The 24,842-nt window shown below is 50.8% G+C and overlaps 2 protein-coding genes across 3 annotated transcripts in view; one reads left to right on the top strand and one right to left on the bottom strand.

Annotated features, from left to right (window-relative positions):
- LOC144937846 (steroidogenic factor 1-like) overlaps positions 1–9,049 on the top strand; it is an 88,782-nt gene extending 79,733 nt beyond the window's left edge. For both annotated transcript variants that reach the window (XM_078865365.1, XM_078865364.1), the window contains exons 5-7: positions 2,242–2,361; positions 3,211–3,358; positions 8,635–9,049. In XM_078865365.1, coding sequence (XP_078721491.1) covers positions 2,242–2,361; positions 3,211–3,358; positions 8,635–8,918 — 552 coding nt within the window. In that variant the 3' untranslated portion in view covers positions 8,919–9,049. The remainder of the gene's footprint in view (positions 1–2,241; positions 2,362–3,210; positions 3,359–8,634) is intronic.
- Positions 9,050–20,021: 10,972 nt separating this feature from the next.
- The window catches only part of LOC144937848 (adhesion G protein-coupled receptor D2-like), an 80,738-nt gene continuing 75,917 nt past the window's right edge, over positions 20,022–24,842 (bottom strand). Inside the window, 1 exon segment of the mRNA XM_078865366.1 lies at positions 20,022–20,245. Within this exon segment, the coding sequence (XP_078721492.1) occupies positions 20,048–20,245 (198 nt within the window). The 3' untranslated portion in view covers positions 20,022–20,047.

Raw genomic sequence — 24,842 nt, forward strand, 5'->3', positions numbered from 1 at the left:
GTTAAGATGTTAAAACACCAAACTGAAACCTTTTACAAGGAATCATGTCCGCATTAACCACAATACTTGTGGCCAGAATGCCTGTTTACTTGTGTTAGAATTTCTGCTTTGCTTGTTATGCGAACGTGTTCGAGTGCAATAGACACGTGCGTGTGTGTTTGTACGGCAGTGGCATCTAGCCATTGCTTACCGTCTAGCTACCAGCGTAAAAGACGTGGAGATTCGTGTTTGCATTGGAGTGCGTCCTGCCAGCGACGGTGGGGGGATTTGTGTGTGTGTGTGTGCATATGTCAGGTCGACTCAAACATCACCACACGGGAGACAAAGGCGGCCGGGCGTGGTGCTGGCCACCCACCCCCTCGTGTGCCGTGCCGACCTCCATAGGGTGCTCGCTAACAGCACTTGCCCCAACAGTCTGTTAAGGCTGTACGGGCGATGTTTGCCTATGTTTTTTTGTCCACCGTCAATGAGTCATTTCATACTCTACAGCTTCATTTGAAAATTCTAATTTGGCTCTAAAATAAAACATTTTTTTCCACAAATCGAAAAGTTGAATATCTGATACATTGTTTGAATCAGACACTCAAAAATCTAATATCTGACGAAATGGAAGTTTCCAATTTAACTCCCACGTTGACTTTGGTGCCAAGTTGACCCGTGCTCCCAACACAGACAGCGGGTTCTGCGCGCCCGCGGCTCGCGTGTTTGCTCCTCGTTGCACGGCACACGTATTGCCCGCTCTTGTGAACAATGTCACCGGCTATCGCTATGCCCCGGGACGCGAGCAGACAGGACGTACCCTGTGCTGAACGCCGTGCTTGTTTGAGAATGTTCCCGAGAGACACTTTGATCGATCACGTGGGGTCGACGGGCCAGGTCAATGGCCATCGAACCTTGGACTGGAGAGTCGCACGCGCACCCCCAGAATGTCGGGAACACCCCACTGCCACCGCCACTACCGCCACCGTCCACCGCCACTGCCCAAAGTGAATCAAAGCTCTGTGGCATAGCCGTGGCTTAACATGGATGGACTCTCGTTTCGAAATGGACAATTTTTTTTTAAATAGAAACGTCATCATCATCATCATCACCATCATCATCCTCGTCATCATCGTCGTCATCATCATCGCTGGCCATAGTGTATCCATCGACATTTTACACGTTGCATCTAGGACTCCATTTAAGGCTGAGTTGACCTAGGCGAGGTCCAGGTCAGGATTAGAAACCGCTTGCCACTTCTTCTTCTTCGTCTTTCATATGGCATTTGAAAACAGCAACAGAAATATAATTTCATTGTTGATTTTTCGAGCCATTCCACGGCATCCATGGGTAGCCGAGTGGTGTTGTACGCTCGTCCCACCCGAATACGCGTGGTTGTATTGGGGCAGTCATCAGTGATGGTCTTCAACCACCGCCACTGCCCAACTGGCCACTGTTGTTAGCCGATATCCGCCGGTGAGCAGCAGTCGAACTTGGCTCGGTGGGATTGTAACGGAGGGCGTGGGTCCCAGCGGCCGTGCCGTGATGCACACGCAAGAGCTCACGTGTACGTGCCACGGAGTCGGCAAAAGGTCTGAATTATATAAACACATTTTTTTTTATCGTTGGTCAGAAAAAAAAATGCGGACAATATTTCAGCTGACGTGCCACCTTCAAATCTTCCCGCTAATCTCCTCGAAAGACCATTCGGAGGATCTTAAGCGAACGTGTTTGCAATGTTTCTTTTCAAGTTGTGTTTACGATGGTAGTGGTGGTGGTGGTGATAATTATTGCAAAGGTGCTAAGAGTGGTAGTGATGATGATGGCGATGATGTTGTTGATGATCCATACAAAGGAGGTGATGGTGGTGACGGTCATGGTAATGACGACTCGATCGTGTGGATGTAAAGATTTGTCAGATGTCCTTATCTTAACATATATTAATACGTCAATATATTGTTCAGGTTCCATGCTGTTACATATTATTTGCGTGATCGGTTCACATGCGCATTTTGAATGAGTTTCGCTGTTGGTACCATGTGTTTGCTTTCTTAAACAATTACTCTTATAAATCACTGCCGGATGAGGGCCCACCCGCACCGTGGCGTTACGGGGCTTCCCAGTAAACGTGGAACGTCGGATAGAGCGCGGCCTGTCGAACGGAGGCCGCCTCTGTTCGCATTCCCCGCTCGCCACTGCCGTTGTCCCTGGCTGACGCGTCGCGTGCGTGGCGTGCGTGGCGTGCGTTGCGCTCGTGGGCAGGTGGACGATCAGATGAAGCTGCTGCAGAGCTGCTGGAGCGACCTGCTGGTGATGGACCACATCCAGCGTCAGGTGCAGCACGGCACGGACGGCGCCGTCCTCCTGGTCACGGGGCAGCAGGTGCGTTGCCCTTGCGGCGGAGAGGATGATGATGATGATGAACTTGATGATCATGACCTGGTTCAGCAGTTCTACTGCTGGATTATATTTTTTACTGCCTGAGGACGACCGCTTGTGTTGCGATCGAAACGTCGTGATATATTATTTTTTTTTCATTTTTTTTTCTACTTACGTGACTTTACCGAATAGAACCAAGAATATGAATCCCTGCAGTCATGAAAAGCTTTAAATACATTTTTTTTATTTTTATTTTCATTTTACAAAGAAAAGCCCACTGAGCTATGTAGCTCTTTTTCAGACGCGACCTGGCTACAAATGATAGCTCAATAAAGTGGCTTACCACATGGAAATGTACTCCGAACACGTGATGTTGATTCTAAATGTGGAGGGAAAACTCGGAGGATCTGGGAAAAAATCCACGCGACCACGGGGAGAGAGACACGCAGATTCCAAATATACAGCAGCAGGCATCAGGATCGGGGTCGAACCCCCCACCACCTTCGTACCAGGCGAGGGAGTTAACATCTCCTAGCCACCGTGACGAAGGGTGAGCGAGTTTGTGCAGGACGCGTCGTTCGAGGGGATAACAGCCAATGGCCGAGATTAACGACGGAGAGTTATAGCTAAAGGAGGGAACGCAGTGCCGGGGTTATTGGGGGGGGGGGCGGGGGGAGGTTACGCCCTGCGCGGAGATGGAGCGACAAATTCGGCTCGTGCACTTGCAGCCGGACGGATCGTCACGTCGCGGCAACCGTGAGCGATGGCTTGGGGAGGCATTAGTCTCTAGGGGCGTTGATCGTGGCCGATCGGTGACGGTGGTGACGGTGGTGACGGTGGTGGTGGTGGCAGGTGGACCTGTTCTCGGTGTCGGCGCACGCCAGCGAGGGGCTGCAGTCGCTGCTGTGCCGCGCCCAGGAGCTCGTCTCCAAGCTGCGCTCGCTCCACGTCGACAGCCACGAGTTCGTCTGCCTCAAGTACCTGCTGCTCTTCAACCCCGGTGAGCCTCCTGTCCCACAGTCCCCTCTCTCTCCCGTCCCACAGTCCCCCTTTCTCTCTCCTCTCTCTCCTCCCTGCCATGCAGCAGGGCCACTGCCCGAAACGTCGTCTATTTGAACGTCCGTTATGCCACTGTTATCGACAAAAAAAAATCTGTCGAGTCTTTTTTTTTTTTGACGTTGGGCCCCAAGTGCTGCTTTAAAAGAGAAAGAATCTCGTCACTGATGAAGTGAAAGCAGCGCCGTGGCCTCAAGGCTGCGTGCGGGGAGGCAGGGAGCCGGAGCAATGATCCTCTAAACTCCTCCGTGAGAGACCAAGTTTCCCAATTAACGTCCTGCACCTGCACTCTCTGCTGCACCCCCATGGGGGGGGCGGAGGAGGAGGGGGGGGGGGACGTTCTTCTGCTCGCCCTGAATCCGAGTCCATCTGTGCTCCCACCAGACTCTTCTTCGGGGTTTACGCCGGAGAGTTCACGCACGCACGCGCGCATTCACGCGTGCGTGCGTGCGTTAACGACGCAGCTGCCGTGTTCGCCGCGCGAAGAATCCGCGCGAACTCTCCGACGCGATTTTGGGGTCGGGGCCGCGCGTTGTTCGGCGTGCGACGTCCGACGTTTCGGTCCACGTTGCTGGGAGCTTCGTCAGGACTGGAAATCTGGAATTTGGCCCAGATATTTGGTGGAGGCTATGCTTGCAGCTTGATAAATACGAATACTACTCTGTTGAACTTTTTGGCCTACAAATAATCATGAGGTTGGGATGTCAATTTGATTCACTCGTAAGGCAGGGTCGAGTCAGCCTAAGGTTACAAATAGTCATTTGTCTCCTGTAGAGTGTAAGACTGGCATATCTGTCAACCCAGACGGTTCTTGTACAGGGAAATTAAGTTTTCAGGTCCATATGGCGTACAGCCGTTTCAACACCGGCAAAAAAATATTTTTGTCTACTTGTCCGTGTTTCTCCCTTGTGATGGGATTTTGTAGGATGAATATTGAGAGTTATAAGAGCACGGGCTGACCAATAAGGTCTAAATTGGTCTGTGGTAAGGTAGGCGCTGATACGTGGTTGACAGATGTGCTAAAGCTATGAGAAAGCAGCCAAAGCCCAATATTTGTAACGAGTAATTCTATACACATTCAAGATGTAATATTTTGTATATTTTCATGGAAATGTTTCACGATATAGCAAATGGGTATCTATTTTCAATCCACGTTGAAAGACAGCAGCTACGTTTCAAACCAGTTGAGCAATCATCATCATCAATCACCATCACCACTCGTGGTCAATCGACTGCTGGATGAAGGTGTCCCAAGCCACCTTCATTCACCTCGATGTAATAATTCACGGAAGCACCTGCACACAAACTGATTTCATCGCTCCATCTCCCAGGTGCACGCAATCTCGGATGCGTTCAATTCCTGCAGGCAATGTCATGTAAAAAAAAAAACATTTAAATAAAAATGCGCTTTATCATTCCACGCTAAGCTCTTTTGGCATTGTGCCTTTTAACCAGTGCCAGAAGTCCGCACCACATTTGAACGAAGCAGTATAAAAAAATATTTAAAAAATATATACTGAAACATTTTCGCTGGGCTGTTTTAACAGCACGTGTTTCAGGCACTCGCCACCCAGGGGCTGTGATTTATTCCAGACACGCGGGGCCGTCTTTTCGTCTTCGGCATCAGTGGGATTTTCCGGCTCTCCGACTTTAGCTCTAAGCGGTCGTCGGCGCATCTCTCTGACAAAACGGGCGGACGTATCGGCCTCCCCGGTCGCATTCCCCGTTGGCATCGTCTCAAACGCCGCGCCTACGGCTACCAATGTACACGCGCGGCCCTTTGTGTCAATCCACTGCTGGATGAGGGCCTCGCGTGCCGTGCGGGAGGCCCTGACCGTCGTTTGAGGGGCTGGGCTGTGCGGGTCGCGTGACCGCAGTTGACCACGCTGGTCGGTGACGGCGCTGGGAATGAACGCAGCGGCGTAGAAGTACAGCACAACGATGGATTTTATTTTTTCCCGCGCTCAAAACCTGCTGCCCACCGTTATCGCGCCGCAACCTATAAACCCTGCTGTGCACGGCGGTTGTCAAACCAAGCACGTAACATTGATGTGATTAATATAAAATTGTATTATATATTTATAGAGCGCATTTATTCCAGGCGCTTCACACGTACAAAAACGGTATGATGATCGAATTATTTAGATGGCAGAGGCGTGCATGGGCTGAGGAATGAGTGGCCGCAATAGAGGGGTACTTAGGGGTCATGATCGGCTAAGAGAGAGACCGCAAGGAGTGGAGGGGCGAGGGGAAGGAGAGGAAGAGAATGGGCAACATGTTATCATTTGTGACATCCAATAAAAGGCAATCGCCCAAGCATCGGCTTTTCTGCAAAATGTTGTCGACGGAGTGGCAGCAGGACGTCCACAGAGAGAGATGGAGCAACGGAATAATTGCGCGTGCAGGTGCTCAGGTGGCGGATCCAGGGAGACGTTCATCCAGCAGTGGATTGAGCATGGCTGATAGTGGCAATGACGATGAACACTCGTGTTGCGATAAAACTTGAATAGCGCAAATGCTCACGCGCGCAGCCGTGAACGGTCCCGACTCTCCTATGGGCACGGTTAGCTACGTACGGGTGCGAAAGAAGTCCCACGTACGTCCACGCGTACGTCTGTGAGCTTCTGCGTGAGGCCAATATCCATGCACCTGCCCCGAGCTACAGAGCCAACGCACTCCCAGTCGAGCCAGTCCATTTAAATATATATCTGCGTGTAGTTTACTTACTTTTTTTGTAGAAGTAAATTATGCTCGAAACGACTGCGCCACATGATTTTGCCATTAGGCGAGAGGTTTTGTGTTGTAATCCTGTTGGCCAAGAAATCTCTCCAGTTATTCTTTCTTTCTTTCTGATTTTAAAGTTTTTTTTTTTAGTTTCTTTTTCTCCCCTCATCTCTCCGGAGCTGTGGTGGGATTTGTCGGAAACTTCTGGAATTGTGATTAAGGCTCCTTGGAGCTTCGGCCTCGTGGTCGACCGCTTTCATGTCGCCGTTGCCGTCACGTGCGTCCCAGAGATGCAATTCTTTTCTCCGAAATGGAATTTCAAAAATGCGTGGATGCTTTACGGAGTGATGTAATGAGAGCGGGGTTTTTTTTAACAATAGCAAAAAAAAAAACCCGTGAGATTTTAGTGTAACAAAAAATATTTGAAATAAACTAGGGGGGAAAAAAAACTCGCTAAATAATTAGTTAAATAGGGTTCCTTGCCAGCTGAAAGTTTTGGGAAAATGTGGAACGCTTCATATTTAAACAAACGGCGCAGAATCAGCTAAGAGTGTTCAAGATATGAGGTTGTTGATTTTCCGCAAATGAAGCAAAACGTGCGCAGCACATTTCGCCCCCACGTAAATAAAGGCACCAAAAAAATAAATAAGGAAAAACGCTTTCCGTTATCAGAATTGAAACACGGGGGCGCAAGAAGAAGAAAAAACAACCTCAACAATAAAATGTATTCCTTACATGTGTCATGCTAGCTCGATGGCGGTGGGCACCAAGCGTGTTTGGATTGCCGGGCCACTGATGTTATGGGAATGCTGGAGATGCTCTCAACCGAGTTCCACAACAAACACTCTGGTCGGTAAACAAGTCTAGACCGATTCTTAAACAACGAGGGGGGATCGGACTGAGACGCTGGCAGCGAGCGAGAGCTGCGCACATCCAGTGGGGAGCTCTCCCCCAAGCGCCCTGCCTGTGTGCGGGTTTTCTTTTCGTCGTATTTTAATATCGAGACCGAGTTACAGATTGTTTATCGAAAATGTAAAACTGTCGTCGTCATCGTCAAGCTCATAGCTGGCATTCTCAAAACATCGGCGTGCCGCGGAGGGCAATTAGAATTGTGGCATTTTATTTCAGGAAGGGGGTGCGGGGGAGGCAAGGGGCTGTTTTTGCAGAGTCTTTTGCAAGTCTCACCTAGTAGGAGGTCTGTATTGTTGGGCTGAAGATTGGGAGGTGTGCTCTGCGTAATAAAACGTCTATTTGCCATCGGTCTGAATTGTGTTTGCAGTGCTGTGGAGAAAAGATACGATGGCATGACGATGTTTGCACAGGATATTCATTCGTTAAACTGGTAATTAAATTATCACGTGCACGGCAATATATTTATATGACCAGAGCCTGTTTTCGTTTAAGTTCTTATTTGACGGTAATTTAACCAACCGGGTAGGTGATTTGTGGGACTTTGACCCTCCGTTTGGGGTTTAACGCTATCGGAAATTCTTTGCCCTGTGGAGCAAAGCAGCGTTACTGTACTATATATATTTATATATATATATTTTACCGCTCTTTTTAAATCCCTCTTGCAGTACGGCCTCGCCGTTAGAAATGTGCAATTAATGAGCGGGGCGATCTCTTTAGGAGATTTTCGCCGCGCAGAACAAACACGAGTGACGGGGTTTAACGTGAGGTTAAGTGCGTCGCGTCGCGTCACCCGAGGTTTTTATTTTTTTTAGAACCCAACGATTGGTGTCGCGCGCGCATTGGCATCTACGGATGCAAATTATCATCACGATTCTTATTGTTGTTGTTGTTCGCCTTCGTTAAGACAAAAACGATTCGATCGCCCGCCAATGCCCCCATTCGGCATCACCCCACTGACTTGGCAGGGCCGATGCAGGGTGCCCGGGCGTGCACGTCACGATGCCTTGGCCGTCTCTTTGTCAGCAGCAGCAGCAACAGGTCCAAAGGTCCTCGAGCTTATCTCTTCGTCGCAAGAGGCCGCCCTCCGTTTGAGATTCTTGAAGGAGCTTTCGTTACGGTAGCCTCGGCCGACTGAAGAACTTAAGCGTTGGGTGGGGGGGGGGAGAGTGGAAGGGAATGGTGGGACGGAGGCGGGGGACTTCACCTGACCGGGTTCCCACATAGTCGCACCGACGCTGCAGTAGACATCTTCCCTTCTACGTGACTTTACCGAAAGAACCAAGAAGATAGACATCGCCTGTGATTTAAAATGTAAGCACCGCAGTTGTATTTTTTACCTTAATGTGGCAATTTAGGTGTTGAGAAGCATTTAATCCGTTAGCTGATATGCTGGTTGATGCGTCGCCTACATTTGGCGAGGTCACGTGACCTTCGCCAAGCAGATAACCTTCCACCTCCCTTGCGGTTGTTATTCTTTTTTTTGTTGCTTACAAAACAATTGTTGATTCGTTTACCTATTGACCGTGTCGTCCCTCGCCCGCCCGCCCGCCCGCCCGCCCACCCGCCGGCACCTTGGCGGAGCAGACGTCAAGTTCCTCGAGAACCAGGCGCTGGTGGAGAACGTGCAGGAGCAGGTGAACGCCGCTCTGCTCGAGTACACGCTGTGCCGCGCCGCTCAGCCCCCGTTGCACCACCACCAGCACCAGCACCAGCAGCACGGGGACAAGTTCGCGCAGCTGCTCCTGCGCCTGCCCGAGATCCGCTCCATGAGCATCCAGGCCGAGGACTACCTCTACTGCAAGCACGTGAACGGCGAGGTCCCGTGCAACAACCTGCTCATCGAGATGCTGCACGCCAAGCAGGCGTGAACGACGCCCCCCCCCCACCCCGCACCCCCGCCGCCCCCTGCGCGGCAGTGGCCCCCCTTTGTGCCGCCGCCGCCCCCCCCACTCGCGCCCCCCCACTCGCGCCGTCGTTTGCTCTCCCTGCCGCCCCCGCACGCCGGTCGGGGGGACCCGCCAGCTCGTGGCCGGGGAAAGATGGAGAGCCGCCAGCGTCGAGATTCATCCGGATGGCGGTGCTGAGACGGTGGTGGTGGTGTCGTCGTCGTCTGACGATGACGACGACGATGAAGGCGGCTGCGTGGGAGATGTCCGGAGTATGCCTCTCGGCGGGCAACACGGCAGAGTCGCGCTTCGCGAGCGTCGTTTGGTCTGCGAGGACGTCGCCCTGCCGAGGGGGGAAGGCCCCCTGGGAGAAGGTGGCGGTGCTGCAGAGTCCTCTGGCAAGGGGGATGGAATGTGACTTGAATTGGGTATCCTGGGAGCAGCAGTGCCACGTCACACAGTCTGCCCGCGGAGGTGGATGTCATTCACATTTTTGTTTTTTTTTTCCCTTTAAAGCCTTCGTTCGCCCTTTCAGTTTTTCGGTTGTCGCTCGAAGTTTTGCATCCGTCGGTGAGACCGCGTTGGCCTCGGCCGTGAAGAACTTTCACTCGTGAAGCTTTACTTTCTTTCCTTAGTCTCGCTGAAACGTATTCGAATGGATAGCTGGATTTTAACAAATATGTATACGTGGATACGTTGACCCGTGACGTTGAGAAGGACTGCACAGCTGCTGCTGCTGCTGTTGCTGCCGAGAGGCACCGGCTGATGGTTTCACAAATTTGTTTGTTTGAACAAAAGAGAGAAATACACTGCCAATACAACCACCAAAGGTCCACAGGCGTCAACCAATGCCTCGACGACGATGATGATGATAGCCGTAGCGGATAACTATTGCCGACTAGTGTTACTCAAGTATATAAAAGCACATGGCATTTAGTTAAGTATTTTTTTTTCCATTAAGGATGCCAAGTGTGGGGTGAGCAACGACTGCAAGCTTATCCTCAACACAAGCCGATTGTTTTTGTTGTTAGTCAAAACTCGTCTATCTGTGGATAGGTTAAAGGCACAGCCCCTGAAAGCGCTTGCTCACACCGACTGCTGCTGGAAGGGGCCTCCACTAGACGGAGCTCCAGAGAGAGCCCCTCTCGAGGATATTTGGCCTACTCTTCCACGCCGGCCAGACGTCTTTGGAAGAGGTGCGAGCGACCGCAAATTTACCCCACCGCACGCGATGCTGCCGATCAACCGACCGACCGACTTATTTATGTCGTTGCAAAAAGAAAACAAACCCCCTCCCCCCCACACACGGATTGGGTGCTCTGACTGTCGTTTGATCTCCTCCGTGCGTCTTATTGCAACGCGCTCTCAAGTACAGGCGCGCGCGCAGCGACGGACGGCCCACGCGGAATAGGTACGGTAACATGTGGGGCTCCCTGTCGACTTTGCTCCGGAGAGAGAAACGGTGACGCCGCTCGCGTTGGCGCTGGGGGGACGCGCCGGGGGGGGGGGGGTGAGCGGCCAAGTCTCGGAGCGAGCGAATGTAGCGAGGCGATGAGACGATCAACGCGGCGACGCTGCCGACTCGGAGCGACGAATCGCGGGCTGCTGTTGCTGCTGTTGCTGCTGTTGCTGCTGTTGTTGCTGTTGCTGCTGTTGCTGCTGTTGCTGTTGTTGCTGCTGTTGCTGCTGTTGCTGCTTTTGCTGCTGTTGCTGCTGCTGCTGCCGCTGCAGTGTCCCGACTAAACCGTTGCGTTTGCTCATACGGCGCGGGGGTAACTCGAGAATTTGCGACGTCCAAAGCGGTTGTTGAGTTTTCGAAGTCAAGTTGTTCACCTGGGGCAATGCTTTTTACAGTCACAAAACTCATTCAATCACCAATCATCATCATCATCATTTAGCAGTAGCCATGATCAATCCACTGCTGGATGAATGCCTCCAACAAGACGTCGGGCCGTCTTAATGGTCCCGCGATGCGACAAATGCACGTGGCAACGTGCACGGAGCGGCGAGGAGGAGGCGACTTGGGAGTAACAGCTGATCGCCACGGCGCAGGGTCCTCGTCCTCCTCGACACGGCAAACGTCGTCCGTAAGGAGGCAGCTCGTCCTGCTGGAGTGGGAAACGGATGTATGGATACTCATACTTTGTATCGCCGCCCCCCCCCCCCCCATCTGCAGGCAAATCGGCGTGCAAGCCGCCTAACCAAGTTGCATCGTCCCCTTTTGCCTCTCAATGGCCAAAGATAACAATCGTCTGAAATGAAAGCTTGCCCCAGAATTCAGCTGCCTTTTGGCCAGGAATCAAAACCCGGCACCTTTGAACCTCAAGTCCAACGTGCCAACCTTTGACCCGTGGCAGTGACTCCCCGTGGTCTTTCCAGTTTGGCTGCGAAAATCACAATTCGGGGATGTGTATCGACGAACAAATTTTTTTTACCAGATTTAGTGTGGGTTAGAAATGGAAGGCATCTCACCAAATGCATCTCGAGTGTTTTTTTTATTTTTTGAAGCAAGAAGTGGCATTCTAGGGCGCATCCCTAAGTTACGTGTGTGGAACAATCGGTTGCGACACGCGCGACAGCTCGAGTGTCGACGCGTAATCGTGCCGTGGCGTTTTTTTCCGTCGCGGTCTCTTTACTTTGGTTGTCTGTCGTTAATGTTTCGAAACCACCGAAAACAAATCATTCACTGTCCAAGTTAACGTGAAGTCGATCCTTAATTTATTTACAACGCGAAGAGTCACTTGTATTGGTGAATAGCGCTTGATTGACAAAAATAATTTCACTTTCAGTGTCCGCCGCATCGATGGGATCGTGCGTTTTCTGTAAAACAAAAAACCCACTTACGACTGCGCAATTTACGCCAGAGCACTGATTAAAATTGCTCTTACCAGACCCGCTGCATCTTCTCAGATACGCCGCGTATTAGGCCAGGCCAGGGGAGAGTGTTTCCTTCGCTGAAGGAGAGAGATGCCCCAACGTCTTTGGCGTAGTCTCCAGCCAGTCGAACGTTACGTACTAACGTAACGTAACGGTGAACCTCTTTCGCACCGTATGTGGCCGATTGCGCTATTCGCGAGATAGCCAGTTTAATTCGGCAGCCTAATTGCGGCCTCTCTACATCACTCGCAAGTCGATGCGGCCGTTAGCGCAGTGTGTGGAGCGAGCAGATGTTGGCGTGAGACGACGCTGCACACAAGAGCGCCGCAGTCGTGCGGGATGGGTGGTGTGGCCGCCCGATGAATGTTTTAGGGTTGTGCCGCGCGTTGTTCTGCACGACGTTTCGCTTTCACGTAGCCGGGAGCGTCTTCAGGAAGCCTAAATGTCCCGCGAGAAATTTCAGCTTGTGACGAAAAGCTCTTGGCGCGTGGAGCGAAACGTCGGACGTGCGGCGCAACTCGAAGGCGAATCGGGGGAGCTGCACGGAAGCACAACCGCTCGAAACCGACGCGGCCGTCATGAGTGGCGTGTTTCCCTCTTGTCCGTCTCACACACACAGGCCGAAACGTTTGTCGAGAATGTCGTTTTTATTGTTGCTTTCAATGCCATGCATTGTTGTTCCTCTGTTTTTTTAATGTTGAGCTCCGAGTCCTTTTCGTTTTAACGTCAAGCGTAAACGCGTACCAACCCCGAGTATGTATGTATGTTGAACTTCTTTCGCACAGTACATAGCTAACCGTGCTAATCGGAGGTGCGGGGGAAGGACAACATTTTAATCACAAAAAGCAGTTCTAAAGAAGTGAGTTTTCAATCTAAATTTGAAAGTGCATATAGCTCCAGTGGCTTCCTAACATCGGAAGGTAGAGCGTTCCAGACGGCCGCAGAAGCGTCTTTGTTCGATGGTCAGACAATAGCCGCCACTGCGAGGATGACCACCGGAGTTCGTGTCATGGTTTTAGTTCCTTAAACTCAAAACTAAGAATTTTTTATTTTATTTTGCCAGTTAAGGCCCACTGAGCTATTAAGCTCTTTTTAGAAGCGACCTGGCCACAGCTCAACCAAGTGGCTTATCAAGTGTCAATTTATAACGACCAAATACTCTTCTAAATGTGGAGGGAAAAACCAGAGGACCGGAGAAAAATCCACGCGACCACGGGGGAGAGAGAGAGAGAGAAAACATGCGAACGCCAAATATGCAGCAGCAGGCATCAGGTTTGGGATCGAACCCACGACCTCCTGCATACCAGGCGACGTAGTCAACATCTGGCCGCCGCTGCGCCCTTTGAGAGTGTCGGACGTGGCGGAAGGCGAAGCATCGCGTGAAGCTTTACCGCCTGTCAACGTGGCTGGCTGGGGGAGGGGGGTGGTGCTAACCCAATTACTGGCGGCATGCACGGCGTGGTCCCCGCTGAGCTATCATCGCGTGCGAGGGCGGCCCTCGCTATTTGTTACCCCGCGTGGCCATTGCGAGCGCGCCGCAGTCATCGGTGGCGGGCGGCTCGGATTCGACGCCTCCGGAATAGCATTCCGGCACGCGTTGACAGCTCCGGGTGTACAAGAACAAATTTCTGTGATGGAGCGCATGAAACGAAAATAAAATAGCTGTTTGTGGAGATGCGAGCACACAATTCCATGCTCGATGAAAAGTACCAAACGTAGTTTGGGTCTGCGGAAAATAGCTTTAACTGGTTTTTGTTTTCAGTCTGCAAGCCGTTGGGTGGTGTTAAATGTGAAATGTTTTTTTTTTAAAGTGAAATGTTTATGCTGCAAGGACGCTAAATGCCACACGGACGTCCGGCGTGTTACCGTTGTGGTCTTTTTTTTTAATGAAGGTTCTACGTTTTAAATGTCTTATTTTATAACCAGTACAAGTTCTTTTTCGAAGTCATTGTTGCGCGTCATCTATAAATCGTTACGAAGGGTAATTCGTGCTTTATTTATTAGTTTATTGGGCAAAGTGTACAGATGAAATGCTCAGCCAAGAGTTACGAATGGCGATAATGCAAGCAATTAAAAACCCAAACCAACCCTTTGATGAAACCAAATGTTTTCAAAACAAGTGGGCTTAAAAAAAAGAATAATGTAAATATCTGAAAAAAAATACGAAATTATACTTAAGCGTATATGTGATTACGATTTAAACTTTACGTCACAGGATGCCTTAGAAAAATACAAGTACGAATTGTATATTACGCGGCAGTAATTTTTACAATGTGTTCTTCTTCTTCTTCTGGTCGTTCCACGCGAATGTCTCCCAAGCGGGTTCTTCGTTCCACGCTGAAATCAAACCTCTCGCTCCGCACCGCGCCACCGCAGTGTTTCTTCAAGCAAGCATTTCGTCTTTTTTAGCAGAGAAGAGGCACGTTCGGCGCGGAACGTTTCCCCCCCCCCTCCCCCAACCTTCAAACTGTTCGCTGAGAATCGCCGCGATTTCCGACGCCGCCGTTACGACTTTTCTTGCGTGGAGGAGGGTGCGTTTTTTTGTTTTCGGCTGCCACGGACGGACGCTGTTCAGCCTCTACGTGGCGTTCGCCTATCCCAAATAAGCTACGGTGCGTGTCTTAAAACAAGAAATTGCACAGCAGGTCTCTTGGTTAAAGGTAACAAAGTAACTAGAACAACCTTATTTTATTCTCAACTTGCGCTGGCCACTGTAGATCTTTTTACAGCTTTTAAAAAAAGAAAAGCATCTCAGACCCAAAACAGTGTGTATAATGTAATTATTGATAGTAAATGAATAAAATAAATCGACGTGCCTTTAATCAGCCGAGTGGTGGTGTGGTTTTCTTTTTTCACACGAGGCCGTGACGCTGTGCTGCTCGTGGCGTGTGCGTGTGTATGGAGTGGTGGTGCAGCGATTAGCGCAATGACTGACGGGCAAGAGCAGTGGCGAATATCTGAACCGGTTCTGGGCCAGGGGTGGTGTTGGCCATACCACCCCCTCGTGCACCGTACCGGCCTCAACAGGTGTTTGCTAAGTGCACTTGCCCCAAAGGCCTGCAAGGTCTATTCAGGGGATCTTTGTCTTTGTGCGTTGGTCACATGTTGACCTTTGTCGGAAGGCTGCACGGGGTTAAGATTAATTTTAAAGCCAGTACTCACTACTTGGGCGTGATAATCGCGATTTGAATTTGGGACGTTTTACACGGTTGTTTATTTCAGTATGGGAATTAACAGGAATGTGTGTAGACAACCCACGCATACAGTAGGCCTCTATTCCATTCGGGTGAAAATTGCATTTATTTAACCTCGATCCTTCACAACGGAGCATAATGAGTTTACTATTTTGTATGTATGCGTGTTGAACTTCTTTCGCACCGTACGTAGCCAACCATGCTAATTCAGTTTTTTAGCACTTAGCCCCATTGTGGAGGTTGGAGTGCTGTTGTCAGTAACCTCTGGCAAACCGGCAGTATTTGTTTAAAAAGCATGACTCTGCTGATGAGAGTCAAAAGATCGAAACCGGTCCAGAGTTTGCGCATTCGAACAATTATTGCTGGGAGACATAGGTCTACAAGACCCAATAGGGCGATACGATTTAAGTATATATTTACGTGTAAATACGGGCAGCGGTCTATTGATCTATTTTATGAGTTTTAATTAGCCAACAATACCTACCCACCAAATAAGCTAAACTAAACTCTTTTTTATTTCACCAGGTAAGGCCCACTGAGCTATATAGCTCTTTTTCAGAAGCGACCAGGCCATAAATGACAGGTCAATTAAGTGGCTTATCACGTGAAAATCTATAGCAGCCAAATACTCTTAGCGCATTTTTATTAAAGTGGAGGGAAAAACCGGAGGACCCGGAGAAAAATCCACGCGACCACGGGGAGAGCATCCAAACTCCAAATATACAGCAGCAGGCGTCAGGGTTGGGATCGAACCCACGACCTTCTGTATACCAGGCGAGGTAGTTAACGTCTCACCACCGTGGCACCTGAACAGTGTTCACAGACAGAGGAAGACGCTGATTGCTGTGCTGCTGCGTGGACTTTCGCGGCCACGCTCTGCGTTGTGGCCACTCTCCGGCGTGTCATCAGAAAGTGAAACCTTCAGCCCGTCAAGAGGCTCCCCGGAACGTGGAAGCGAAACGTCGGACATCACGCGCGGAGCGGCGCGTGGCACGGCTCGAAAGCCACACCGGAGGGCGAGACCTTCGCCGTTGTTGTTCTCCTTCGAGAGACGCGCGGACGTAATCCGCACGCGGAACTCGATCCGCCCGACTTCATTAAACGCGAGCATTTGCAGGTAGGTGTCGACACGCACGCGAACAACACGGGGGAGACCGGAGCGCGCGGTGAGTCACGTGTCCGAGGCACGGCGAGTTCCACCGGGGCCAATCGACGGAACCCCGCGGGGGACGCGGTTTCATTCGTTGCCTCGTGGTTCGCCGTTAGAACGTTCGCGTCGCAGCGCAGCTCTGGAATTTTGCGGGCCTTGCGTGGGCTCGGCACCGCTACGAACCGGGCAGCTCTTCGCGGTTGTGACGTCACGGCTCTCGCACGCGCGGTTTTCGGGGCGTGCCGCTGCGCGTCGCACGGCACGAAGTCCGACGTTTTTCGCCGCGTGCCGGAGCCTGACACTTTTTCGCGTTACGTTGGACGCCATGCCAGCCACACAACCAGAAAAAATAAATAAACATTCGAGACATTGTAGGTTTTTTCATATATATTATTAACGACTGTCATTATTACTTTCACTAATGTTCTGTTTTTTGACACGAGGCCGTGACGCTGTGCTGCTCGTGGCGTGTGTATGGAGTGGTGGCGCAGCGATTAGCGCAATGACCGACGAACCCAATCGCTCGAGTTCGATTCCCGCTCATGGGCAAGAGCAGTTGGCGAATATCTGAACCGGTTCTGGGCCTCTCCTAGGTTGACTCACTGGGGGAGACAAATAGGGCCAGGTGTGGTGCTGGCCATACCACCCCCTCGTGCACCGTACCGGCCTCAACAGTTGTGTTCGCTAAGTGCACTTGCCCCAAAGGCCTGGAAGGTCTATTCCACGTCACCCATTGGATACGGAGAACGAGTCAAACTCCACTAAGTCGAGCGAGGGATAGCACACGAGGGCTCTGTTAGGACACTTATCAACCGTTCCTCTGGGAGATGAAAGGTACCACGAACCCAGTTTCAACTTAACGATGAACCAAGTTCGTGTTATTAGAGTGCCGGCGATAGGCGGTGCAACCTGGCCTGCAACTTGATGGCAAATGCTGCTGCTACGTTTTGGCCCCTGTCACCAACATGTTGGTGTTGATGGGGCCACGGTGGTGAGATGTTAACTACCTTGCCTGGTATACAGGAGGTCGTGGGTTCGATTCCCACTCTGACGCGTGGATATTTGGAGTTTGCGTGTTCTCTCCCGGTGGTCGCGTGGATTTTGCTCCGGATCCTCTGACATTTTTCCCAAGCGTTTCGAGTCTAGTATTTGGCTGCTATAAATTTCCAAACGACGATAAGCCACTTCGTTGAGCGATCATTTGTGCCCATGTCACTTCTAAAAAAGAGCTATACAGCTTAGTGGGCCTTACCTGGTAAAGTAAAAAGAGTAGATTATCGTACAATATCATCATCATTTTCAAGCTGTATATACCGGCGTCCATGCATGGCTCATCTCGAAACGTCGCTATGGAATTTGAAAGCCGCCCAGTTTTCCCACGGAGGCCTGGCGCGGGGAAGCCAGAACCGGCGCTTCCAACAGCGGCAATTGCCCGCGTTCTGTGGTTCTACATTGGAATGTTTGGCCGCCAACCCCGTTAATGAGTGTTTACACTCGTTGGTACAGAGCCTCAAACGGTGTTGCAGCCCTGGAGGGTTTAGGCAAAGGGTTTTGTTTTCATGATGTTTTGTCGAGCCCCATGCAATGAATACCCCAGCAGCCAGTCTCCCATTAATTAGCCTCTGGAATAGAAGAAAAATAACCCCACGGCCGTCCAGCGAGCCGCCTTGCCGTGTGTGAAAGGGAATATGTCACGGGCGAGCAAAAACAATTTTAATTTACGTTTATGCACGCGCCTCCGCGAGTCTGGAGGTGCGCGCTTGGGACGGCGACTCCAAAAAACAAGGAATTTTTTCCCCAAGGCCAAGTTGGTGATAATTGTGCACGCGAAGAGATGTGGGGGTTGAAGGGGAGGGGGAAACGATGGAGACTTGGAGACTGAAACAGGATGGTGCGGAGGGCAGCGGTGGCCAGTCCCTCCAGTGTGGAAGTCCGAAAAACTCTGCGTCAGGTTGTTTTACTTATCAGGCAGCACGTGCAGATAGTGTCATGGTGTTACTGCTACTACTACGTGGGTTGTAGGAGATTGCGATCCTTCGCTCGCTCTCTCGCTCTCTCTCTCTGCGTTGTCGAGTTGTCCATTCAGTTGCCGAAGAAGCTCCCGACGGTTGGCATTGCGCCAAGCTACACAACGGTGGGCGGTGCAATCCGGCAGCACGCACACGTGGAGTTCGCCGTGTAAATTGGAAGGCGACATCCGTGGCTTTGTCGTGGCTTCCTCCACGCGGTACAGACAACGGCTTCCCAAGAGAACCAGGCATGCCCATTACCGATACATTTTGGTGGGAAGTCGGCGCTGGCGGTTTTATGGACAGGATAACATCTGCCAGAGGAATGTTGAGTTTTCCAATACTGGCTCGGGACAGCTAACAGAAGTGAACACGAGCAAATTATCACTTTCATTTGGAGAAAACCTCAACTTTTATCTTGGTACGTGTTGCATTCCAACGCATTCCAATTAACCATCTGCACCTCTTGGCCCATGCCACTGGAATCTGGGCTGAAAAAACAAACTCCCGACCTGCAAATGCTTCATTTGCGTTGAGTTTTGATGAAAATGGGCCAATGGACTCCATCGCCAGGAATGGGGCCAATCCGTGACCTGGCCGGGTGGCTCAAGGGTCGAGTATTGAGCTGGCACCGCTGAGATCCTGGGTTCAAATCCAAGTCGCCACTCGAGATTACGGTGACAAAACAACTCAACACGTTCGTCGTTGGCAGCGCGTGGTCTGCAGCGGATGAATATGATGGGCGACGTATGAGGGGCTATCGCCCTTCTTCGTAGCAATGGAATGACGCGATTATATTCGGCGCTCGCCACGTGCAGCAGGCTCATGGATTCAGCATGGTCACTAACGACCGCAAAAAAAATGAAAATACCACGCATTTGGTTTTTCACCGAATTTGTCCTAAATGGTCGGTTTGTTCGACGCGCGCCGAAAACGTAACTAGTTGCAGGACATCACGAGGTTCATCTCGTGGAGGGGGAGGGGTAATAAATAAAAAGTAAGTTGATTGAAGTGACTTCGGAAGCAACTGCGCGTTGCCATCGCTCAAGGATTGGTCTCCGACACGTGGTGATGCACTGCTAAGATTGCGAGAGCTCCCGACGGCGACGTCGCCATCCCTACGGCGTGACACCAGTGAGCACAATTGTCAATACATTTGGGGAAGAGATGAAAAAAAAGCCACGATCGCAATTAAAACAAAGCGAGAAAACAATGTGTGTGCGCGCGCGCGGATTACATGACGCCTGCCAACGCGCGATTGTCTTCAGTCGAGAATGAATCGGCGGTACGGAAGGCGACGGACAGGTCGGCGTTTGGGCAAAAATGCATTTGGCTAATTTTCAAAATGTTACTTTTTACGCTGGCTTGTGTCTCACAGTTTTTCGGAAACACTTTGATCAAAGTGGCCAGTTTTCAACAACAGGGTGTTTAATAGCAACACAACTCTATGCTACAGGTCGGTTCATATTGGTTCATGTTCACGAGCGTTACAATGGTCCCAGCGCCCTCCCCGTGCCCCCATCACGGACGGACAGACAGACAGAGCTAATGGACAAACACTTTCAACCTTAGTTGGAAGGAATGAAAAACACAACGGCATATTTTCGCCCGGGCGCTCGTGGTCATTTCGTCAAGACAAGGATTTGCATTTCGAGGGGGGCTCGCTGAAATGCCTCAGCATCCCATCGCGCCTGACACATCCCATCTCCCCTCAACAACAATTGCAGCGCACCGCTACGGTCCCGGGGCCCTCCCAGTGGCAGCCGTCTCAGCGCGCGGCACGACACGTGAGTGTGGAAAGTCCGAGACGGTCGTTTGCCGTCGCCCATAAAAGCCGAGCCATCGCTCTGCCGCTGCCCGATGACAGCGTAGAAGAGCTCCTCACTCAAGGAAGGTGCTGCTGCTGCTGCTGCAGCGGAGGCCGGCGTCGTCGGCGGCGGGCGATGAGGAGGAGGCGGGAGATGAGGAGGAGGGTGATGAGGAGGAGGATGAGGAGGAGGAGGGCACCCAGTCGCGGTCTGAGGGCACGTGCAGGCTGCAGCAGGGACCCAGCACGCCGGGCAGAACAGCCTCACACACCTGCAAAGTACACGTGTGCACGCGTGGTGTGTGCGTGTACGTATGAGTGTAAAAAACATTGAAAATGTAAAAGAAACAGATGGAAGTGCAGGGAGACAACAGAAATATTGAAAGGTCTCATTCATGTATTAGAAGGCAACACTCACCCGCATGGCATGTGTAGAGAGAATGGTGAAATATTATTCTGCAAATTACCGCAATATGGAATATTTATCACAAAATCCATAATACAGGTTTTTTGGGTTCACCAAATATCGGCAGCGACCGCGTTTACACCGCCGTGTGTCAGGTCAGTGGCAGATCCAAGGAGGGAGGCGATGGAGTCGATAGCCCCCCCCCCATCCCCACCCTCTTCAGACCCAGAGAATTTGTATTCTATTGATATTTATGAGAGAAAATAATTTGTTTGTATTCAACTAATGTAGGGCCCTATTTGATTAGTTTGGCATTTCAGGACCGTCGCCTCCCCACCCCCCTTCCTTGAGGCGTTTCTGCATTCGCCTCTCTCTCTCTGTGTGCGTGTGTCAGGTCCGTAGCATTCAGCGCGGAAAGATCCAGGCCTGTGTTAATATTCAGAGACCAGGCCTGCATACATTTTAAACAGAGCAATTTTAATGACATTATTTCATTGGCTGGTAAAGTGGTTGGCAGGCTGAGCTACAGTGCTCTGAACCCAGTGGCCAGAGTTCGATTCAATAAATGGCGAGCGATATCAGAACCGAACCAGCCCCACCTCGCTCCCACAACTTGGCCGACTTGCACTGACCAGCGTGGTGAAGTATGATCAAGCTCCCCTAACCCTACCCCCCACCTCACATGTTCGACACTGCCTTCATCGGTTGGCGGATTTAGGGTGGCTGCAATTGATTGTTTTTATTATCTTGTTTTAAATGTATTACCCCCAATCACTTGTTGGATGTTTACATGTCTTGCATGAATGTGCCATATATTGGACGGCAAATCGTTTGAGAAAATCAGTTCGGACGCAATTAATGCGTTTTTAGTGTGTGACGAAAAATTATTTGGGGAAGTAGAGCCGCATTTCATGGATCCCGTCCAAATTGGTGGTTATAAACGGGACGCTGCTGTAACACCAGAGAATAAATCACAGCGCACACTCTGCCAGTAGCAACTGATGAAGTGAAACGCTTCTGTTTTGTTTCTAGGTAAGCCGTGTCACTTCTCCATCTTCTTAACTCAAAGAAAACCCAGCGAATGTTTTTTTTCTTCTAGATTTGAAGCTTTCGTGACTGCAAGGATTCATACTCTTAGGTTTTTTCGGTAAAGTCACGTAGGTAAAAAATAAAATTAAAAGTTAATAAAAGTAATATTGGAAATAAAATAAAATAATAAATCACGACATTTCGGAGGCAACACAAGTCTCCGTCATCAGGTGGGACCGTCACACCTTTTGTGTGCGAGCGATGCGAGACAATGAAATGTGGCGAAGGTAAATGTGCAGCCCTCTTGCATTTGCTTGATCACGCCACTGCTTCCAGAAGGGCCACCACTACAGGGAGCTCTAGGGAAAATATGTAGAGAGTAATTGGCCTACTCTTTGACGCTGGCCAGACGTCTTTGAACAGGTGAGAGTAGCCACACTTTGCCCCATCCACGCGCGATCTGCCGACCCACTCACTGCGGTGTACACGTTCACTGTAGACTGGTGTGTGACCTCTGGATTTCAAAATCCAGCGTCCTGACCATTACAGCACGCCAGCATCTCGAGACTTAATCTACGTAAACTGGTTTGTTCGCAGACGGCCGTCATTTGATATCACGTAATGAGCATTTAAGTGGTTCAATCATCTTAATATTGAGTGCTGGACGAATTGTCGCATCGCAGGACAGCCAGAGATGGCAACCGCTTGTGGGGGCCTTCATCCAGCAGTGGATTGATCATGGCCAATACCACGATGGATACGATGACGAAGGAGCACTTTTCCTGGACATCTGTGAAAAAGAGCTTCATAGCTCATCGAATTGCTCCAGTCGAGGTAAATATTCGAATTCTTCGTTAAAGCCACACCTAGCCCCCCATCCCCCCCCCCACCCAACATCTTTGCCAGCAGTCCCCACCCCACCAACACCCACCGCAACCCTCGATTCCCAATGGACAAATACAGCAGCCGCCGTTCTTTGACTTTCAAGACTCTCAAGGCACCGGGGCGCTAATGAACAATCACCACGCTACGCGGCTGCCGCTTCCGCTGCACGGGGCAACGCGAGGGCACTCGTAGGGGAGACGCCGAGTGGCTCGGCCAGAGTGTTTGCACGCACGCGCGTTTTGCCGTGCCGTGCGTGCAGGGTTGGCCGGCTGGCTGGCGGCGCGGCGGTGAAGTTTGTCCTGAACGCACGTACGCGCGTTGAACTTCTTTCGCACCGTATGCAGCCAACCGCGCTAATCGGAGGTGCCGGTTGGAGGGGCAGGGAAGGGCGTTTGTGCCTCACGGCAAGGAGGGGCTGCTGGGTTCGATTCCCGACCCGGGGCGCTCTTTGTGTGTGGGGTTTGTATGTTCTCCCCTTGTCCTGCCTGGGTTTTATCCGGGATTTCTGGTCTTTTCCCATATGTAAAACAACAACAACAGCAACAAACCATGCAAGGTTTTTTTGGGCCAAAACTCCCAATGTTCCAAAATTACCAACAAATCGCTCACTTGGGATTACACAGCAGCAGCAACAACCCTTCTGACAAAAAGAGTCTTGAGACAATGGTAGTCATCGTAGTAACAATAATAACAATAACAAGGGGGGCAATCAATCCAGTGGCAGAGCAAGGTCGGTGGGCCATGTGCCCTGGCGCAAGGAGAGAAATGAGGCCTCATCGAAACTTCGTCGCTCGACACCTTAGGGCCCAACGCCTCCACTCATCAATGCAAGTCACCCAAGAGTTGACACTTGACCACACGCATCATGAGCTGTTCTTGTATCAACGAGACCTGTTCAACGTGGGCTCAGAACGAGTACCTACAACAGCACTATTTCATCGATTTTTTATTTTTAACTCATTTTATAGGATGAGTGGCAGAAATGGCAAGGTTAAGGTGGGTAGGTGGGCAGGGATGCCACTGACCACGCGGTGGTGGTCTCACGAGCTCAGGAAATTTGACAAATTATTTGGCACTACGTTGGCAGTGGTGTACAAGCACGAATAATAAAAAAAATCTATCTACACATTCGTCATTAGCACAGCGGCCTTAAGTATATGAGAGGTGACGTTTCGGCCAGTGGCCCTTCTTCAAAGCACGTACATTAATTTAGGACGGAAGTCTTTTTTCAAACTGCAATGCAGCCCAATGCATTAATTCCATAGGCCAAAGGAGAAACTGGTATCATCTGAGGTGGTGCCAACTGATGTCTACGTCTAATGAGAATGCATTACTTGATAACCTCACTGATTTCAAATGGTCATCGCGCAATCCACCGTTCTCTGGCCGCGTAAAGGAACTGAAACCACGAAACGTTACGGTCACCGCGGGCTCGTGCACTAATTGTCAACACGAAAAGTGAGTGGGCCAATCTCTAAAGCTAACGTTCCCGCTGAGCCGAAATGATCGAACAATTCCGTATCGGAGCAGACCGCGCTTGCCCGTCTACTCGCGCTGACAAATCTCCATCAAGTGCAGGGCTTGACTGATTGTGTCAGGTAAGAGTTATTTTTCTTGCCGCGGAGAAAACTGCTTTTAGTCTCGCTCACGCAAATAAACGAGGACCCTTGAGGATAATTGCTTGGCACGTTTCACATGAATTGGGGCATCAGCATAACACACAGATGGTGCAACGTAATAATGATAAGAATGATATATACTTTTGACAGCCCCTTTGTCGATTCACTTTGACTGCTGGATAAGGGTCATGCTGTGTGAATTGTGCGGGTTGTTTGACCAAACTTCACCATCCTGGTCAGCGCTGCCCGGTTGCGATATCATTCGCCGCTCATGTTAGCGGTGGCTGGGGATTGGTTTACTCTTTCTTCTAAATGAAGTAAAGTGTTTGGTGCCGCTGTCGGAAAGCCTCACACGTGAGTCTCAAGACTCTTTTATGTTTTTGTTTCAAGAGGGTCCTGCCAAGGTATCGCAGTCGGCGGCGATGAAAGCCACGTGTAATCCCCGTGCAGTAATTTGCGGGTGAACATTTAGTGTTAATTTCCAGCACGCCGCCACTCCACCCCAAATGAACTCGACGTTGTTTTTTAACGCTTTTTTTATTTTTGTTTGCAAGTGGCACACTGGCACCTGGGCCGTTTCGCACGCACCCACGCCATGCGCGCGGGTGCGATCGACGACTCGAGCGAGCTGCGACCGCTCGTCGTTGGCGGCGCCAGCTCTGTACAGGCAGCAGGAGATCGGTGTCAGCTCGCGGAGCGAGACAGCGCATCGACCGGCGTGTAGGTTCTCGCGGTTGTGGGCTTGTTAAAGCTCTCCGGTGTGTTTTGTTGTTGTTGTTGTTTGTTCGGGCTTCTACCGCGTGTTTTGTTTCGCCCCACCTCCTCTGAGCTTGTAAGAAGCTCGGAGGAGAGGGCGCGAAACGTCGGACGCCGGACCAAAAAACACGTGCCTACAACCCGATACCACGTCGGAGAGCCGTGCTTCGATCC

Source organism: Lampetra fluviatilis, chromosome 20 (assembly GCF_964198595.1).
Source record: "Lampetra fluviatilis chromosome 20, kcLamFluv1.1, whole genome shotgun sequence".
Classification (NCBI taxonomy): Eukaryota; Metazoa; Chordata; class Hyperoartia; order Petromyzontiformes; family Petromyzontidae; genus Lampetra; species Lampetra fluviatilis.